Raw genomic sequence first — 18,414 nt, 5'->3', positions numbered from 1 at the left:
TCAATGTTTTTTAAACAGACACATCAATATCTTGAGATGTTTAGAAATTTCACTCATTTTGAGTCCATATATAATTGGATTTAAAAGAGGATGAAAAACAATTGACTGAAAAGTTAATATCAAACGAAGAGTTTTTGATAAATCAGATTCCAGTCTCATTATAATTGCATCAAAACCAATAAAACAGGAGAAGTTGATTAAAACCAGCAAGTGGGGTAAACAAGTCTTTGCAGCTTTTTTCCTCACTTCTCTACAACTTTGGTAAGATATCCTAAGAATCCTGATGTATGAAAAAAGTATGAAAAGCAGAGGCAGAAGAACAATATTTATCACCGTGACTACACCATATATAGATATTGCTACTGAGGGCACACACTGAAGCTTGTAACATGAATTGTTACAAAAAATTCCTGCCAGGGTAAAGCTACAGAGTTTTACATTATAATACAACACAATTGACACTGCAATCTCAAAAGCAGGTATAACCCAAGCTAAAACCAGACAGACATGTACAGTTATTTTATTCATGATAACTGGATATTGCAGGGGTTTGCATATAGACACATACCTGTCATAGGCCATGGCTGCCAACAGTAAAAACTCTGAACCATCCAAGGTGTAATATACAAAACCTTGGAAGAGACAGAGTGGATACGATATAACCTGTTTTTCAGACAAAACATCAGATAAAAGCTTTGGATAAATAGTTGTGCTGTAAAGAACAGAGTTGATTAACAAAGCTGCAATGAAAATGTACATTGGCTTATGAAGGCTTGTGTGGGTCCAGATAATGCACACTATAGTGCAATTACAGCAGAGTATCAGAATATAAAGTGTGAATATGACGACAAAATAAAGATATCTGTATCTGTGCAATTCTACAAACCCACCAAGAGTTAATAATGTTACATTTAATTCAACATCCATCGAATGAACCAAAATGTTATCAGCTGTAGAATTAGATCACGTAACAGGTTTCATGAATAACAAATAAAAAGACTTAAAAAGTCTTAATAATTAATTTGAGTATTCTAGTAATATAAATTCTGCACTGAACTACAAAGGTGAGTGACTGAGTCTGTGGCTTCATTTTATCAGAAAATCTTCCATCCTCTATGGATCTCATTAAGTTCTCCACTAATGTGTAAACAACTTCAGCAAACCTGACCAGTTCATATTTACAGTTCTATGTCCATTATTGTGTTTCCCTATACATTTTTTTTTAATCTATGGAGGTATTATAAGCTTAATAGTATAGGCAGCAAGTCCTCAGGGTGGATGAAAAAATGCAAAAAAAGAAAATGATTGGGTGGATGGAAGGTATGGTCTGAAAAAGTTTATGTAGACTTTTGCCACAGTGCACAACATTCTTGATTGTAAGGGGTGTGTTTATTACATCTTAGTTTGACCCAAACCAGTGATGTTAAATCACTCAATGTTTTTCTCTTGATGATGAGAATTTTTGATGATGATGAGTAGTAGTTAACACATTTGCTTGTCAAATGAAAGGTTGCTGTTTTGATTCCATCTAGAGATACAAATCCCCTTTGAGGTTGCATCAGGAAGGACATCCGGCATAAACCTTTGCCAAATGAAACATGTGGAGCTACCCACTGTGGTGACCCATAGTGGCACTTTAAAACTATTAGTTGGTGCAATAATGTTTTGCACTGGAATGTATCCAGAGGTTTTCATCTTATACAGAAAACAACTTCCTTTAATTTATGCAGATAATTATTTATTTGAACTTATTTAATAATGTTATTTTCATGTTTTACTGCTTTTTAATGCTGTGTTGTCCATGCATTCATCCATCCATTCTCTTCCATGTATCCTGTTCAGGGTCGCAGGGGGGCTGGCACCCAGCTGACATACAGTAGGGCAAAAGGCAGGGTACGCCCTGCACAGGTTGCCAGCTGTCACAGGGCGAACACATTCACAGGTCCCCAACTCTTTGAATCCCATCTAATCATTATCAAACCATCCATCCATTCATCCATTCATTTCCTTATCTGGAGCCGGATCGTGGGGACAGCAGCCTAAGCAGAGAAGACCAGACTTCCCTCTCCCCAGCCACCTCCACCAGCTCATCCGGACAGACCCCAAGGCGTTCCCAGGCCAGCCGAGAATATAATCTCCCCAGCGTGTCCTGGGTCTACCACAGGCCTCCTCCCAGTAGGAGATGCCCGGAACACCTCACCCAAGAGGCACCCAGGAGGCATCCTAAGTCAGATGCCCGAGTGAGCCACCTCAACTGGCTCCTCTCGATGTGGAGGAGCAGCGGCTCTACTCTGAGCCCCTCCCGGATGGCCGCACTCCTCACCTTATCTCTAAGGGAGAGGACAGCCACCCTTCGGAGGAAGCTCATTTCTGCCGCTTGTATTCGCAATCTTATTCTTTCGGTCACTACCCAAAGCTCGTGACCATAGCTGTGGGTAGGGACGTAGATCGACCAGTAAATCAACAGCTTCACTTTTACGCTCAGCTCCCTCTTCACCACGACAGACCGTACAGCATCAGCATCACTGCAGACGCAGCCCCGATCCGTCTGTTGATCTCCTGTTTAAGGGATACTTAAACTCCTCCATCTGGGGCAGGAACTCGTCCCTGAGCCAGAGAGGGCATTCCACCCTTTTCCGGCTGAGGACAGGGACTAAATTGTACAGGGACTAAATGGCTGGCAACAACAAGCCAGACACCCCATACTCCCACAGGACCTCCCACAGGATAACCTGAGGGATGCAGTCGAATGCCTTCTCCAAGTCCACAAAACACATGTAGACTGGTTGGGCAAACTCCCATGCACACTCTAATATCCTCAAGAGGATGAAGAGCTGGTCCAGCATTCCATGACCAGGACAAAAACTGCATTGTTCCTCTTGGATCTGGGGGTTGACTAATGTACGGACCCCGAATGGACCATGGAACATGGAGTGGGGCCTATACCAGGCATTCCCAGTGCACCCTCATAACATGTTTAGGTGTGCTGGGTCTGTCCAGCATCCTCCCCCACCACCTGATCCAACTCACCACCAGATGGTGATCAGTTGACAGCTCAGCTCCTCTCTTCACCCGAGTGTCCAGAACATACGGCTGCAGATCTGGTGATATGATTACAAAATCGATCATCGACCTAGGGTGCCCCCACTGCCATGTGCACTTATGGACATCCTTATGTTCGAACATGGTGTTGGTTATAGACAAACTGTGGTTTGCACAGACGTCCAATAACAAGACACCATTCTGGTTCAGATCGAGCAGGCTGTTCCTCCCAGTCATGCCCCTCCAGGTCTCATTATCATTGCCCACATGAGTGTTGAAGTCCCCCAGCAGGATGATGGAGTCACTGGATGGAGCACCCTCAAGCACCCCACCCAGCGACTCCAAAAGGGTGGGCACCCTGAACTGTCATTTGGCGCATAAGCGCAAACAACAGTCAGGACCTATACCCCGGCCCAAAGGTGCAGGGAAGCAACCCTCTCGTCTACCGGTGAAAACTCTGACGTACATGCAGCAAGCCGGGGGATACAAGAATACACACCCGCCGCCTCTCCCTCTGGGCTGCTCCAGACTGAAACAGAGACCAGCCCCTCTCAAGGAGACTGATTCCAGAGCCCAGGCCATGCGCTGAGGTGAGCCCGACTATATCTAGCCGGTATCTGTCAACCTCACACACTAGCTGAGGCTACTTCCCCACCAGAGAGGTGACATTCCATGTCCAAATAGCCAGTCTCGATAGCTGGCAATTGGTCCACCCGGGCCTCAGCCCTTGGCCACCGCCCCAAAAACACTACGCATGACGCCTCCTGTGGGTGGTGGGCCTACAGAAGGGCGGGTCCATGTCACCTCTCCGGGGTGCACCCGGCCGGGCACCACAGGCTAATGACTGGCCACCAGATGCTCTCCCTCGGGCTCCCTCCCTAGGCCTGGCTGCAGGTTGGGGCCCCGGTAACCCTATCCTGGGAAGTGTAAACAGTTCCCTTGTTGCCATTTCCATAGGGGTCTTCTGAACACCTCTTTATCTGGCCCCCCAACCAGGACTAATTTGCTATGGGACAAGCCCCCAGACAACATAGCTCCTGGGATCACAAACTCCTCCACCATGATAAGGTGGCAATTCACATAGGAGCATCATCAAACCAATAAATAAATAAACCAATAGATAAGTATATACATGGCTAACTAAAGCAGAGATTGGCCATGGATGTGGTCAAATAGTGAGTTTCTCTGAATGACTGGGCGTCCACACAGGAAACAAATAGTGATATAAAGACCAGAGACCACAGAAGCTCAATGTAACTGTCAAGTAACTGTCAGGTTTGGGCTGTGGCAAGCGTGGCAGAGGACCCCAATGCAGGACTCAGACGAGGAGTTTGAAATTCCTTAAAGCTTTATTTATAAAGCCTGGCTTGACATAGGACATAGCTTGACGTAACTTGAAGCATAGACATGAACTCGAAGCATAAACATGAACATAACGCACACAGCAGAGAAAAACAGACGACGTTGCGACAAGGAACTAAACAACACAGACCTTAAATACACAAAGGGATAACGGGGGAAAAGGAAACAGGAGAGAACACAGGTGAACGAAATACACTGATGAGACAAGGGGAAGTAAAACCTAAACACAAAGCACAAAGAACATAAGATCGTCAAAATAAAACAGGAAGTGACCTAACCAAATACATACAGACTTAACAAAGGGGGACTGACACACAGAGGGAATGAGAACATGACCAACTAAACACAAGACATGAGACAAGGGAGAGACACTAAGAGAAACACAGGGAGAACTAAACCAGAGCTAAGGGAAAGGGAACCTAAACACAGAAGGGCCAAGACTTAGACAACACACACAGGAGCACAGGGAAGACCAGGACTAACATGGAAAACTAAACAAAGGCAAAATACAATCCTAATAATAAACTATAACCAAAACTAGAAATAGAAATAGAACAAAACAGAACTTCACAAAAAGAACTCAAAACACTGGGCCACTGGCCCAGGATCAAGACAGTAACTGCTGGCGATGTGAAGTGGGTGAACCCCAAGTTAAATTTCTCACCCCCGAGGCAAGTGAGTTAAGCAAGTACCAGTGGAAGTTCAGGAAACTTAATATATGATGGGGTAGTAAATACATTACAGGATTACCTGGGCAACCAGAGCCTGGAATGTCCACTAGTAATCAATCAGCTACAAAGTTATGCATGATGAGTGACTCTTTTTATTTGGACAGAGCTTGTAAGAAGTGACCCAGAAGAATCTGCTTGGCCATTCGACTATTGATGAAAACAAAAAAAAAAAAAGGTACAGATCCTATAAATGTAGTCTTTGTAATGAAATATGTAAGATACACATTTTATGAGCCATCTTATAGATGATGCTATAAGTTTTTGTGTGTCAGGTCCATGACCCAGCTATCATAGGGCAAGAGGCAGGGTACACCCTGCACAGATTGCCAGCCTGTCGCAGAGCTAACACAGAGACAGACAACCATACACATTCACAAATTGCCTATGGGCAATTTAGAATCACCAGTTAACCTAACCCCACTGACTGCATGTGTTTAGACAGTGGGAGGAAACTGGCATACCTGGAGAAAACCCACACAAACACGGGGAGAACACCACCCCAGACAAGGTGGAATTGAACCTAGGCAGTTCTGGCTGTGAGGCAGCAGTGCTAACCACTACGCCACTGTGCTGTGATGTTGAGTTTAGTTTTATGCAAGCTCATTAAAACTAATTCCTTTAAATTACACTGAAGAGTTAGAAGATTCAGCCATTTTACCTTGAAAAAAATGTATACTTTATTTTGCAGTAATCAAACTCCATAATGATATGATGGATCACACAAACCTACATACAAATCAAACAGAACATAATTAACTCAGAGCTACAATTGTAAGCTTTTGGTGCCAATCTAGCTTAAAGATGCAAATATCTTTTTTGATATTTTTTCATATATATAATATATTTTAAACCCCATTTCAGTTACACACAGCCACATTATATGGCTTTGAAAACACATCAGATCTCAATGTAGAAAAAAATTATGCTGGATATCCATACTGATACAGTAATGTGTTCAGAATGAAAGGATGCCACACTGAAGATGAAGACCCTGAAAATCAAAGTGAAAAAATTAGGTGTCAGGTGTAACCTGGGTTACACGGGTTAGGCCATTTGGATGAAATTTCATTGCAGCAACTCAAAATAGTACTCAGTGTGATTGGCATCCATGTACTTGTATGGGGTTGGGCATTGTCATGAACCAGGAAGAACCCAGGAACTACTGCACCAGTGTAGGATCTAACAATGAGTCCAAGGATTTCATCCTGATAATGGCCTTCAGGGTACTGTTGCCAAGTCTGTAGAGGTCTGTGCAATATGCCTCAGCAGACCATCACTGACCCACCACCAAACCCAGCTGTTGAGTGGTGTTACAGGCAACGTAATGTTTTCCATGACTTTCGTGTTTGTCAGATATCCTCAGAGTGAACCTGCTCTCATCTGTGAAAAGCACAGGTGCCACTGGTGGACCTGCCAATCCTGATATTCTGTGACAAATGCCAATCAGGCTTCACAGTTCCAGGCAGTGAGCACAGGGCCCACTAGAGGACATCGGGCTCTCAGGCCACCTTCATGAAGTCTCTTTGGACATTCATCAGTGGCCTACTGGTGGTCATTTTGTAGAGCTCTGACAGTGCTCATTCTGTTATTCCTTGCACAAAAGAGCAGATACCAGTGGGGTTAAGGACCTTCTACGGCCCTGTCCAGCTCTTCTAGCGCAACTGCCTGTCTCCTGGAATCTCCATCTCTTGAGACTGTGCTGGGAAACTTTCTGGTAACTTTCTGGTCACATCCAGGAGGAGTTTGACTAATTGTGCAACCTCTGTAGGGTCCAGGTTTTGCCTCGTGCTTCTAATAGTGACACTGACAATTTAAGGCCAAATGCAAAACTAGTGAAAAACAGAGAAGATGAGGAAGGAAAAAATGTCAGTGGCTCCATCTGTAAAAGTAGAGATCAGAAATAATCTCATCTAAAACCATTCCTGTTTTGGAGGTTGTCTCATTGTTGCCCCTGTGTGTGTGTGTGTGTATATATATATATATATATATATATATATATATATATATACACACACACACACACACATGCATATATATACTTCTGGAATACTGACCTAGTCAGTTAAGTAGCAGAAGGGCTGGTTATTCAGTTTCAGCTTCTAGAGCACTTTTTTTTTTTTTTTTTTTTCTTTGAGAATTGTAGTTGAAAAACTGAACATGATAATAATTGTCTCAATTTCCTAAGCCTTGGTCTTTATGTCACTACACTTCTTTTGAATTTCCCCACTGAATTTGTCTCAGCTATTGGATTCTCTTGTGAAATTAAAATAAAAAATTGCTTGCAATAATGCAAACATGCAACAATGTTAGATGGAACTATTAACAAATTTATTATTCTGAAATATATATGAAGAAAGTGATATCAGGCATTTAACATCTTAATATTTGTGCACTTTTCATTTAGGATTTTAAATAATAATCTGCTCTCAGCTACAGGAGGAAAAGCTTAAACCAGATTTTTGCACATTACACTTATAAAACAAAAGCCAAAAACATTCCTTGTTTATGACAATGATTTCAAATGATCCTAAACTCTATAATCAGAGACAATAATAGGAATAAAAAAGGGAATGACTAAAGAGAATAAAAGATTTTGAAAAGCTGTAGAAGCTTATCAGTTATTAGATTGAAAAATGTGACTTCTAACATCTCGTCAATAAACAATATGCAAAAATTAAAAATATAAATGACTAACTTCGTTTACTTTAGCTCAACAGAACAATGTTCTGAGCTGTTTTGAGATTTCTTTCATTTTCAGTCCATATATGATTGGATTGCAGAGAGGATTATATGTCACAACCTGCAGTGTCATTAAAAAACGTGCAGTTTTTGGAAACTCTGATTCCAGTCTAACTATAATCATATCATAAGTAAGCAAACAAGAATAGTTAATTAGAACTAGCACATGTGGCAAACAGGTTTGTAGAGCCTTTTTCTTTACATTTCCACAACTCTGATAAGCAACTATAATTATCTTTGTGTATGTAAAAAGTATGAAAAGCATAGGAAAAAGTGCAACATTAAATAGAACAACCATACCATATACAGAAAGTGCTCTTGATGTCACACAATAAAGATGGTTGACAGAATTGTTACAAAAAATACCTTTCAAAGTAAAGTTACACAGCGGTGTGTTTGCATTTCCTGCTATTGGCACTGCAACCTGAACAGCAGGTAGAAACCAGGCCAAAACCAGGAAGATATTGACTGTTGTTCTTCTCATGATAGTTGGATATTGCAGAGGTTTACATATAGACACATATCTGTCATAAGCCATCGCTGTCAGCAGTAATAATTCTGAAGCACTTAAAACATAAAACAGAAATACTTGAAAGAGACAGGCTTGATACAAAATGATCTGTTTTTCAGATAAAAAGTCAATCAAAAGCTTTGGGTAGATCACAGTGCTCAAAAGAACAGAGTTCAGTAACAAAGCAGCAATGAAAATGTACATAGGCTCATGAAGGCTTTTGTGAATCATGATAATCCACACAATAGTGGAATTGCTGCAGATTATTAGAATATATACTGTAAACATGATCACAAAATAAAGATATCTGTATTTCTCTACTTCCACATGACCACCAAGTGCTATATATGTTAGATTCATTTCATTCATTCAGAAATTAAACACTAATATTTAAAACAGACAAAATGTGTAACAAGCAGCTTGCATACAATAGTTTTAATATGACGATTGCTGTATTCATAGATATCTAAACTTGGAGTGTGTTCATCTTTAGAAAGTGAACTGTTCAAGTCAGACAAATATATAATGAAACTTCAACCTCCGTGGATCTCATTAAGTCCTCCACAAAGACCTGCTACTATGTTGCAACTTTAAACTCTGGAGACTTGAACTGACAGGTTTTAGGCCTTACTTACATGGGTACACATTTTTCTGCTCTTCCTTAACCAGACTTTGCACTGAAAAAAATGCACTGTTAGTGTGAGGAGCACTAAACACAGTAAACCATTCAAAGTTTAATCACAAAACATAGAAAATGCATTCTAACATTGCACACTTTACCATAGACAACATTCTGTTGTTTATTCCAAAAATAATGGTCATGTGAACTGCTGTACTAGTATTGTCATGACACCACTGTGTGGCAGGCAGAAGATTGATTCAGTAAACTGAAGGAAACTCAAAACACAGTTTTATTGTTGGAGTGTTCCATTACAAAAAACAAAAAACAAACACAGCTTAAAAGGACTGGCAGGACATCATTCAAAAGCAACAAAGCCTTCTGTGAGTACTCCACACAACAAGAGGGAAGATGCTACAAAGAGCAGGAAGAAACGCAGAAAATAAATACACATGAAGTGATGAGGAAAGTGAAACCAGCCGGGGAGGACAGGTGATTAGAATACACTACTGAGGTAAGAGGAAACACAACTGAATACAAAGTTCACCATGTAAGGTTACCAAAGTACAACAGGAAGTAACTTAATAGACACACTTGTGAACACTGATAAAACTGAGGAAACAAGAGAGGAATAACATAGCACATCATACAAAGGGGAGAACCCCTCAAATAAAAACGCAACCATCCTGGGTCCATGACCCAGGGACCCTGATAAGTATAAGCTTGACATTTTTATTAAAATTACTTATATTTACAATGACAGTACAATGTACATTAAAATGAAATTATGATGCTATAGGCTCACAGGAAGAGTAGCAGTAATGCAGTGTAATACAATATTTTTCATACTGGTGGCTCACATTATTGATAAACATGGGTAGTTGTGTTTTTACACATTTTAGTTTATGTAAAAATGGACCATTTGTCACTAATCTGAAATCTGCTGTTAGGCACCTTCCTGCTAAAGCTATCAGAGAGGACTATGCCCTTGGGATAATGACACTCTTCTCATCCCTCAAAGATCCATACACCACAAAAGGCTTTGTAATGTTCTTTATCAATTGTGTTCTTTCATTTTGTCCCAAAACTGTGATTTTTCATTAAAAAGAAAGTCTGATTGTTTTTCTTTTCTCCTTTTTTTTAGGAGCACTTGTATGATGCAGCAAGCACCACAGGATACTTTTCATGGTATCTTAAAACAGTCCAAAGGAAGATTTGAAGGATTTCTTTGCCACCAAGTAGCTCCAAAGACATTTCATGGGGAGGCGCAAATATCCAGAGAAATGTGGTTGTTGGAAGACAGCTTGATGGGGATGCCCGCCAGGAATCCACATCTCTGCTCAACCACACCACAGACAGGCCCCTGATCTTTCAGAAGATGAGAGACTTTTGAGCACCGTCACAAACTTATTAGAGACGCCAGGGGAAGAACTGATATTCTGACAATGTTTCCCATGTTCCTGCCTGGACACAAAAGGATTGGTAAGTGTTCAAATGAGTGAAAGTCTCTAAATGTGGATTTATACCCAGTGATGATAGTTGGATTTCTACTTTTTATTAAAGATTGATCAAGACTTGTTTAATGAAGAAACCTCCTCCAGACTGCTGCAGAAGTGGGATGTGTTCTTCAAATCAAATGTCATCAAGGAAGCTAAGCGTCTCACTCCAACACCTGAGTTGAGAAGTTTTGTGCAGTCAGTGGAAATCCCTCAAGGAGATGACCAGGATAAGACATCTAGTAAGTACCTAAATATATCTGAACATGGTTGACTGTTCAGAGTATTCTACATTGGCTCTACATTTTCATAAAGTTCTGATATTACATTTGAAAACTTTTATGAATATATCCTCAGCCTATGACCAAGAAATGGCCTCCTTGTTACTGCTCCTACATCTCCTTCCACCACCACCTGGAGGACAGAAGTTAAAATAAAAAATAGTGCAGTAATTTGTCCCTTTGCTTTTATGGACATGTATAAATACTGATGGTTTTAAGGCATCTTTGAAGATGTCTGGTTAGACATGAATTTGTTTTGTTAGCTAATTTAAATCTTGAATTTTTTGTAATGGCTGTAGCTGTATGTCTCATTTCTTATGTTTGGTGTATACTTTTTAAATCTTAGTCATGCTGCAGTTTAGAGGAACATCTCTGGGGCCAACAGGGTCTGCACCCTTTGTGCTCTCCTGTGAGTAAGTCAGGCTAAAAAATGTTGACGTGCTTTATGTGTCAGAAACTGTATCCAAGCAGCCAGCAGCTGATCTCACATTTAAGAGTTGAACATAGTTACTATCCCGGACCAAAGTTCAAATTGTTTTGTTCTCAGCGAGCCTGCAGGCATCAGTTTCGGACATATACAGGTTTTGAAAAGCATCTTAATAATGTTGATAGTAATGTTCAGCAAATTTCACAAAGTTTAGCCATTCCAAGTTCATCATCTTGTAATCTAGTTGTCAAGCAGATGCTTTGGATGTCCAGTTAAATCAGTGCTTTTCTTCTGATTCACCTCATGAGAGCACTTCCTCACAGATTTCTAAAGATCAAACTAAAGAGATTTGTGCATCTATAGTAGGTAAATTACAGGGCAGTGGGATCTCTGGCAGTCTAGGGTCCTCAATAGTAGGGGATTTAGAAGAACTAACGAATGAGATTCACTTAAAAGCAAAGCAGACAGCTATTTCTGCATTACACCCATGACTGATCCCAATATTTCTGTGATAAATGAGTTATTCGAACTATTTGAAAACCCATTCACAAACTTAAATACAGAATGGAAACAAAACAAATATTTCAACCTTAAATGGGTTGTTGTTGATCCAGTGGATATGACAGTAGACGAAATCAGAAATCTGGTACATGTGATCAAGTACCTGTGAAGGATACTTTTGTATATGTGCCGGTATTGGAAACATTACAGTTCATGTGCAGAAATCAGGATATCTGTGCTCGACTTAAGAGAGAATGAGGATCAGAGAAAGACACTTACACAGACTTTTCTGATGGAAGCTATTATAAAACACATCCTTTGTTTTCAGCAAAAAAAAGCTGCCTTACAAATTCAAATATTCTATAATGATTTTGAACTAGCCAATCCCCTGGGCTCTAAGCATGGAATTCACAAAATTGGTTGTCTTTACTTTGTTCTAAGAAACCTGACTCCTAAATTTAATTCAGTTTTGATAAATATTCATTTGATATTGCTTTTTCATGCACAAGATCTTCACAAATATGGTTTTGGTGCTGTTCTGGAGCCATTAATGAAAGATCTAAAAAAAAAAAAATCAGGAAAGCCAAGGCCTTAGTCTAAGATTTTCTGATGAGCCGGTATTTGGCACAATCTCCCAGATAACGAGATAATTTAGGAATGCACACAATTCTTGGTTTTAATGAATCTTTTAGTGGTCATTACTTTTGTTGGATTTGTTTAATAGAAAAAAACTGACAGACTGTCTACAGTGAGGATGATCCTAAGGTAATACTTAGAGCAAAGGAGATTTTTGAAATGCATTATAAATCTCTTGAAGAAAACCCACAGCTAAAGTTATTATATGGTTTGAAGAAAAAATCTTCACTGAATTCACTGAGATATTTTTATGTTTCTAACAACTATTCCTTTGATATAATGCATGATCTTCTTGGGGGTGGTGCACAGTATGAGATCAAATTGCTTTTTGAATATCTTACTCAAAACTTCAACTCAGAACAAGACTTACTTTCCAGGATTTATAGTTTTGATTATGGGTATTTAGAAAGAAAAAACCATCCCACGAAAATTATTTTGGAAAGTGCTGGAAATGGCAAAAGTTTGAATTCTGTTCAGACATTGTGTCTTGTTAAAAACATTCCACTTTTGTTTGGGGACATTATTTCTGCAGAAGACAAAAACTGGAAATAATGAACATTGTCTTCTCTCCTATCCTCACTATGGGTATGACAGTATTTGAAGCATTTGATTGTTGAGCACCACAGACTCTAAGTTCTCATATCCACATATCCACAACTTGATACCTAAGCATCATTTTATGATCCACTATCCATCTTCTATTAGGAAAATAGGTCCTTTGTTACTTATGTGATCTATGAGGTTTGAAGCCAAACATAAAATGTTTAAAGATTATTTTAAAAACTTCAAAAATATAACAAAATCCCTTGCTAAAAAGCATTAGATGGCCATAGCTCATTGTTGGGAGACAATACCTATTAAACAAAATGAGCACAGGCCTCTCAAATCATTTTCACTTAAAGATGAAGACGTGGTTCAAATAATCTCATCAGAAGATGTTTGTTCAGCTAGCTGGGATAGAGTTGATGGTATTGAATACAAGACCTGGACTTGTTGTTTGTAGAGCAATGCAAGATGAAATGCCAATGTTTTGTCAGATAAGTGATATACTTTTAGTTGACAATACTTTTCTTTTGTTATCTAAACAACTCATGATCATTTTCATGCGTTCAGCGTTGTTCATTGTGAAGAAACACATCTCGCAAAAATCCCTGAGCTTAAATTTCATAAGCCGTTTGAACTCATATGGAGCTTCTAATGAATGTTTGTTCATTGTACCACAATTTAAAATGTTGGAAACAGCTGCAAAAATAATAAGTCTTTAAAATGGATTTATTTGTTTTAGTTTCTCTTTATTATGATTAACCAGAGTCATAAAGTAACTTTTTTTGTAGTAGATAACACTTGAAAATGTTAAACCAACTCTAACAAAGTAGTTAATTTTTGTTCTTGGATCAGTGTTAACCGTTGCATCCACACAGCGTTAATTTAACTCTGTTTTGCGAGTTAAAAAAGGAACTCTTATACAGTGTTAAAAAATTTTACTATTTTGATTGTGTTAATTTAACTCTGAAGAGTGTGGACTTATATAAAATCAACTCTGTGGGAGTTAAATCAACACTGGGCTTTTTGCTGTGTGTAATAATTCTGTTACAGTCACTACACTGCCTATTGCCACCACCCAACTCCCAATAATGGGGCCTTTGACTGCCGATTGCAATGAGGAGTTCTATAAATACGGTTTTCTGAGTGGTGACTACTCCCCAGAGCACTACACTGCAAATGTTTTCATGGCATTGACGCCATTTGAAACGAACTGGACAAAGAGGATGAACTGGAGCAGCACAAATGGGAAACAGGAGGTACAAAGGCAGGTAAAAAAAAAAAAAAATTATCTTATGTACAACAGAGATTTGCAGACCTGTCAGGACAACAGTGGCACAACATAAGGAGTAGGATTAACCAGAGACTCAGAAGTCCCTGAAAGCTTGACACTGAAAGGCAGCGTCTGGGGTTTCTCTAATGTTCATTGTGTGCCGTAAATATTCCTCTTAATTAACAGTATTTCAGCAACATGGAACTGTATATACTGCATATTGTATCTAATCGTTTCAGCTTTTTCTATATTCTTCTTGGTTTTAAAATAAACAATTTCTATACAATCGATGCACCGCTTGTTTTTGTTTGCTTTTCTTTCTTTTCTGAGGAACAGCGCTCTTGTGATATCAGTAAACACTATCCTGACAAGTTCAAGGTCTTAATTACTAGTTTTGGTTGTATGGAATACAACATGGTGCTCATGTACGAATTATGCAAGAGTACAATATATAGATAAACTTGTCTTTATAGTAGAGCGTCCCTGATTTTATGCTTGCCAAGTTCCTAATGTATGAGTGTGCTGTGTATTCACGAAAATCAGGATTCAAATACTGTCATGCAAATCAAGTCTGACACCAGGCAGCAGAAGCAGGACATTGCGGAGGGAATGGGTGTTCATATTAATGCCAATGACACGCTATAAGCTACCTTTAGCAGGTCGCTTTTAAAATACTATTATAATTAATAAAAGTTTTTAAAAACCTATTTATTTATTTACTTTCTTAGTTGTTAGATTCACTCAAATGAATTGATGAAAAGAATGTTTGCAAGGAATGATTACAGTGATTTTCAGTGGAAAACGTGAAAGGTCATACTGAGTAAAGTTTTAGATTTTCCAAACTTGCTCTACCATTTGTAGTAGCTACGTTTTAGCCAGTGAATATGAGAGCAGCAATTTTAAGTGACTGCATCTGTAGTACATAACAGACAAAATACCCAAAATATCAAATCACCAAACCCAAGACTAATTAACTCAAACCTTCATCAGAGGTAAACCTAATGACACAACTAGCAAAATTTGTCTACACAAATAGTTGCAACCTAAAAAAGCAGAACAAACACACATTCAATTAAGACTCAGAAAACTTACCAGACTAAGATAATTGTGCAAAAGCATTTGTCACACCCCAGCTCAAAGTATGTGACAAAAAGAGGGAGACTACACACAGACATTGAAGGTTATTGAATATTTTAAACCTAAAGAGATACCCCAAATGATTGTTGGCATTTCAGTATGCATGCCATGTTTGAATGCTTGGAGGATGCAAGAGTCAGAATGTGTCAAATTGGCATCTTGACATATTCTGACCAGGTGGTCGGCATTCCTTAGGTCCAGTTTTGTGAAAATAGTGACTCTGTGTAGCAGATCAAGTGAGATGAGAGGAAGGGGGTATTTATTTCTAATGATTATCTTGTTAAGGTTAAACCCATGGTAAAATGTACAAGCTCTTAGTATAACCAACCACCAGAGAAGAAAACACCCAGATTATTCCTGCTGCCAAGGACTCACGACTGTATTTTTCCTTGGCCTGTCTCTCAAGTTAAGAAAAGCTGTACAAATGACTGGTAGATAGTGTGGCTCCAGAGAGAATTTTAATGGCACAGTCATATGCTCAGTGTAAAAACAGTGACAGACCATTATCCTTACTGAACACAAGCTGGAGATCATACTATACATTTAGGTCTGGGGTCAGATCTGGCGAATAAGAGTTAGATGAGTTTGTGATAGAATGGGCCTGAGGCAAGGCAGACTCTGAACAGTGAGACAAACAAACTAGGCTCCAACTTTCCCATCCATTCTCTTCCACTTATCCTCTTCGGGAGGGGCTGGAGCCAATCCTAGATGGCATAGGGCGAGAGGCAAGGTACACCCTGTACAGGTTGCCAGCCTATCACAGGGCCAACACAGAGAGACAGACAACCATTCACACCTATGGGCAACCTAACCCCACTAACTACATGTCTTTGGACTGTGGGAGGAAACCGGAGTGCCCAGAGGAAACCCACGCAGATAACATGCAAACTCCACACAGAGAGAGGCCTGGGCCAAGGTGGAATCGAACTGGAACCTTCTAGATGCCATTCTAGCTATGAGGCAGTAGTGCTAAGCGCCACACCACTGTGCAAGTGAATATTAGAAAAACACTTTATTAAACATTATTAAGTCATAAAATTGATTAGATTTTATATTAATGTCATGAATCAAGCTTTTATTATTTTCAAAAACAAAATACAAGTGTAGACAGTATATGAATCTGGAGCAAAAGTCTGTTTGCATATGCATTTATAATTGATAATGTATGTACATGAATCCAGACAAAGTGCCATACAAAAGACAGCATCAAAACTCATGCAGCCTACTTAAGCCACCATATTTCAGAGATAAAAATGTGTTCGAATATACAAGAGAGAAAAATCAGAGCACCGGGTTTGGCCAAAAAACAAAAAAAACAAAAACAAGGACGAGGATATGTGGCCAAAATCAGTTATGTTGTGAACACAACTGGCTGCAGAACATGACATTGACTAATATCCGTAAAAACTTATCTGTCATATATCTGTAATCACTACAAATATTCACATTGAATACAGTGGACAGGTTAATTGTTGGAGAATACTACAGCTGACATTGTGAGTTGGGGCGCAGTGTCAAGTAAGAAAGAATGAGCAAAGGTGTGACAGGCCTCTAAAGTTCAGCCCCTTGGAGGCTTAAGCCACCTTGCATAGACTCAGATCACTCACTGTGTAAACCTATTTAAAGAGTGCATTACACATTCAGCTGTCTTTAAATTCAAGCGACACACAAAACAGGCTGCATGATGATGCATTTATGAGTATTTGCCATTATGCAAGTTGTTTAATGATTAAATGTCTACATTCTCATAATGTTAATGGATGAGGAGTTAAATGTTACCTATATAATTCTGGATGGGCATGTGGAAATTAACAAATACAGATTTGTTTATTTTTTTATGATGTTCACATTGTATATACTAATTATTTGCAGTAACTGTATTATTATATACCTTATTTGGGTTCATAGAAATCTCCATGAGCCTATGTACATTTTCATTGCAGCTTTGCTAGTGAACAGTGTTCTTTACAGTACAAATATTTACCCAAAACTTCTGACTGACTTTTTATCTGAAACGCAAATCATATCATATTCAGCCTGTCTCTTTCAGTTTTTCATAATGTATTCTCTAGGTTGTTCAGAGTTCTTCATCTTGATAGGAATGGCCTATGACAGATATGTGGCTATATGTAAACCTCTGCAATATCCAACCATCATGACAAAAACCACTGTGAGTATTTTCCTGCTCATAGCTTGGCTTGTACCTGCTTCTAATATTGCAGTCCTAGCAATTGGAATTGCTAAAAGTAAACTGTGTTCCTTTCATTTAAAATCAATAATTTGTAACAATACAATTTACACCCTTCAGTGTGTAAGATCAAGATTAGTTACTGTATTTGGTATAGTTAGTTATGTAGATCTTGTAATACTTCCCATAGTCTTCATAGTTTTCACATACACAAAAATATTTATTATTACTTATCGAAGTTGTAAAGAAACAAAGAAGAAAGCTGCAGAAACCTGCTTGCCCCACATGCTAGTTTTAATTACCTTTTCCTGTTTGGGGGTCTATGATGTAATCACAGCTCGACTGGAAATAGATTTTCCAAAAACTACACACTTCATAATGACATTACAGATAGTTCTGTATCATCCTTTATTTAATCCATTCATATACGGGCTCAAGATGAAGGAAATTTATAAACATCTACAAAGATTTTTCTCCAGTAAAAATGATTTGACGCATCAAATCTGAATTGATAATTTACTGAAAGTATGTGGATAGTAGCTTTATTAATCATTATTAATTCATCAAAGTGATTTGGCTTTTGGTATTTTACATCAGTATCATGAATTTACAACAACTCCAGAGTAAAAAAAAAAAAAAATCAATCATTTCATGAAGATAAATTATACTAATGTTGACAGGTACTATGTTAAATCTTCGTTACTTATGAATTAATTGTATACAGCATTAATTGTTACCGTGTGTAATTCAAAGTAAATGAGTAAAATGTGTGAAGTTGTGCTTTTATTTTGAGAGCTTGTATACAAACAATAGATGGGGAGAAATGTGTGATGACACAATTTACAGAGAAAAATATTGCTTCCAAATACTTCTATCAGTGTATTTCCTTATGATTTAAAATAATCACTGGAGTTTTTGCATCTGTAGA

General features: G+C 38.7%; 3 protein-coding genes across 3 annotated transcripts; 1 reads left to right on the top strand and 2 right to left on the bottom strand.

The window, feature by feature from the left end:
- Positions 1–927, bottom strand: LOC115800159 (olfactory receptor 6N2-like). The gene has a single exon (XM_030757417.1). It carries the CDS (start codon positions 925–927, stop codon positions 1–3), a length of 927 nt encoding a protein of 308 aa, XP_030613277.1.
- A 6,918-nt stretch (positions 928–7,845) lies between these two features.
- LOC115801025 (olfactory receptor 6N2-like) lies at positions 7,846–8,754 on the bottom strand. The gene has a single exon (XM_030758714.1). It carries the CDS (start codon positions 8,752–8,754, stop codon positions 7,846–7,848), a length of 909 nt encoding a protein of 302 aa, XP_030614574.1.
- Positions 8,755–17,039: 8,285 nt separating this feature from the next.
- Positions 17,040–17,993, top strand: LOC115800157 (olfactory receptor 11A1-like). The gene has a single exon (XM_030757415.1). It carries the CDS (start codon positions 17,049–17,051, stop codon positions 17,991–17,993), a length of 945 nt encoding a protein of 314 aa, XP_030613275.1. The 5' UTR covers positions 17,040–17,048.
- The last annotated feature ends 421 nt before the right edge of the window (positions 17,994–18,414 follow it).

This window comes from Archocentrus centrarchus, chromosome 21, assembly GCF_007364275.1.
Source record: "Archocentrus centrarchus isolate MPI-CPG fArcCen1 chromosome 21, fArcCen1, whole genome shotgun sequence".
Lineage (NCBI taxonomy): Eukaryota > Metazoa > Chordata > Actinopteri > Cichliformes > Cichlidae > Archocentrus > Archocentrus centrarchus.
The sequence above is the reverse complement of the archived record's forward strand: the minus strand, read 5'-3'. Positions and strand labels throughout refer to the sequence as shown.

What these genes read in the sequence shown, in the direction of transcription:
- LOC115800159 (XM_030757417.1), bottom strand. Translation starts at nt 927, where the DNA reads ATGGATGTTGAATTAAATGTAACATTATTAACTCTTGGTGGGTTTGTA.
- LOC115801025 (XM_030758714.1), bottom strand. Translation starts at nt 8,754, where the DNA reads ATGAATGAAATGAATCTAACATATATAGCACTTGGTGGTCATGTGGAA.
- LOC115800157 (XM_030757415.1), top strand. Translation starts at nt 17,049, where the DNA reads ATGTTAATGGATGAGGAGTTAAATGTTACCTATATAATTCTGGATGGG.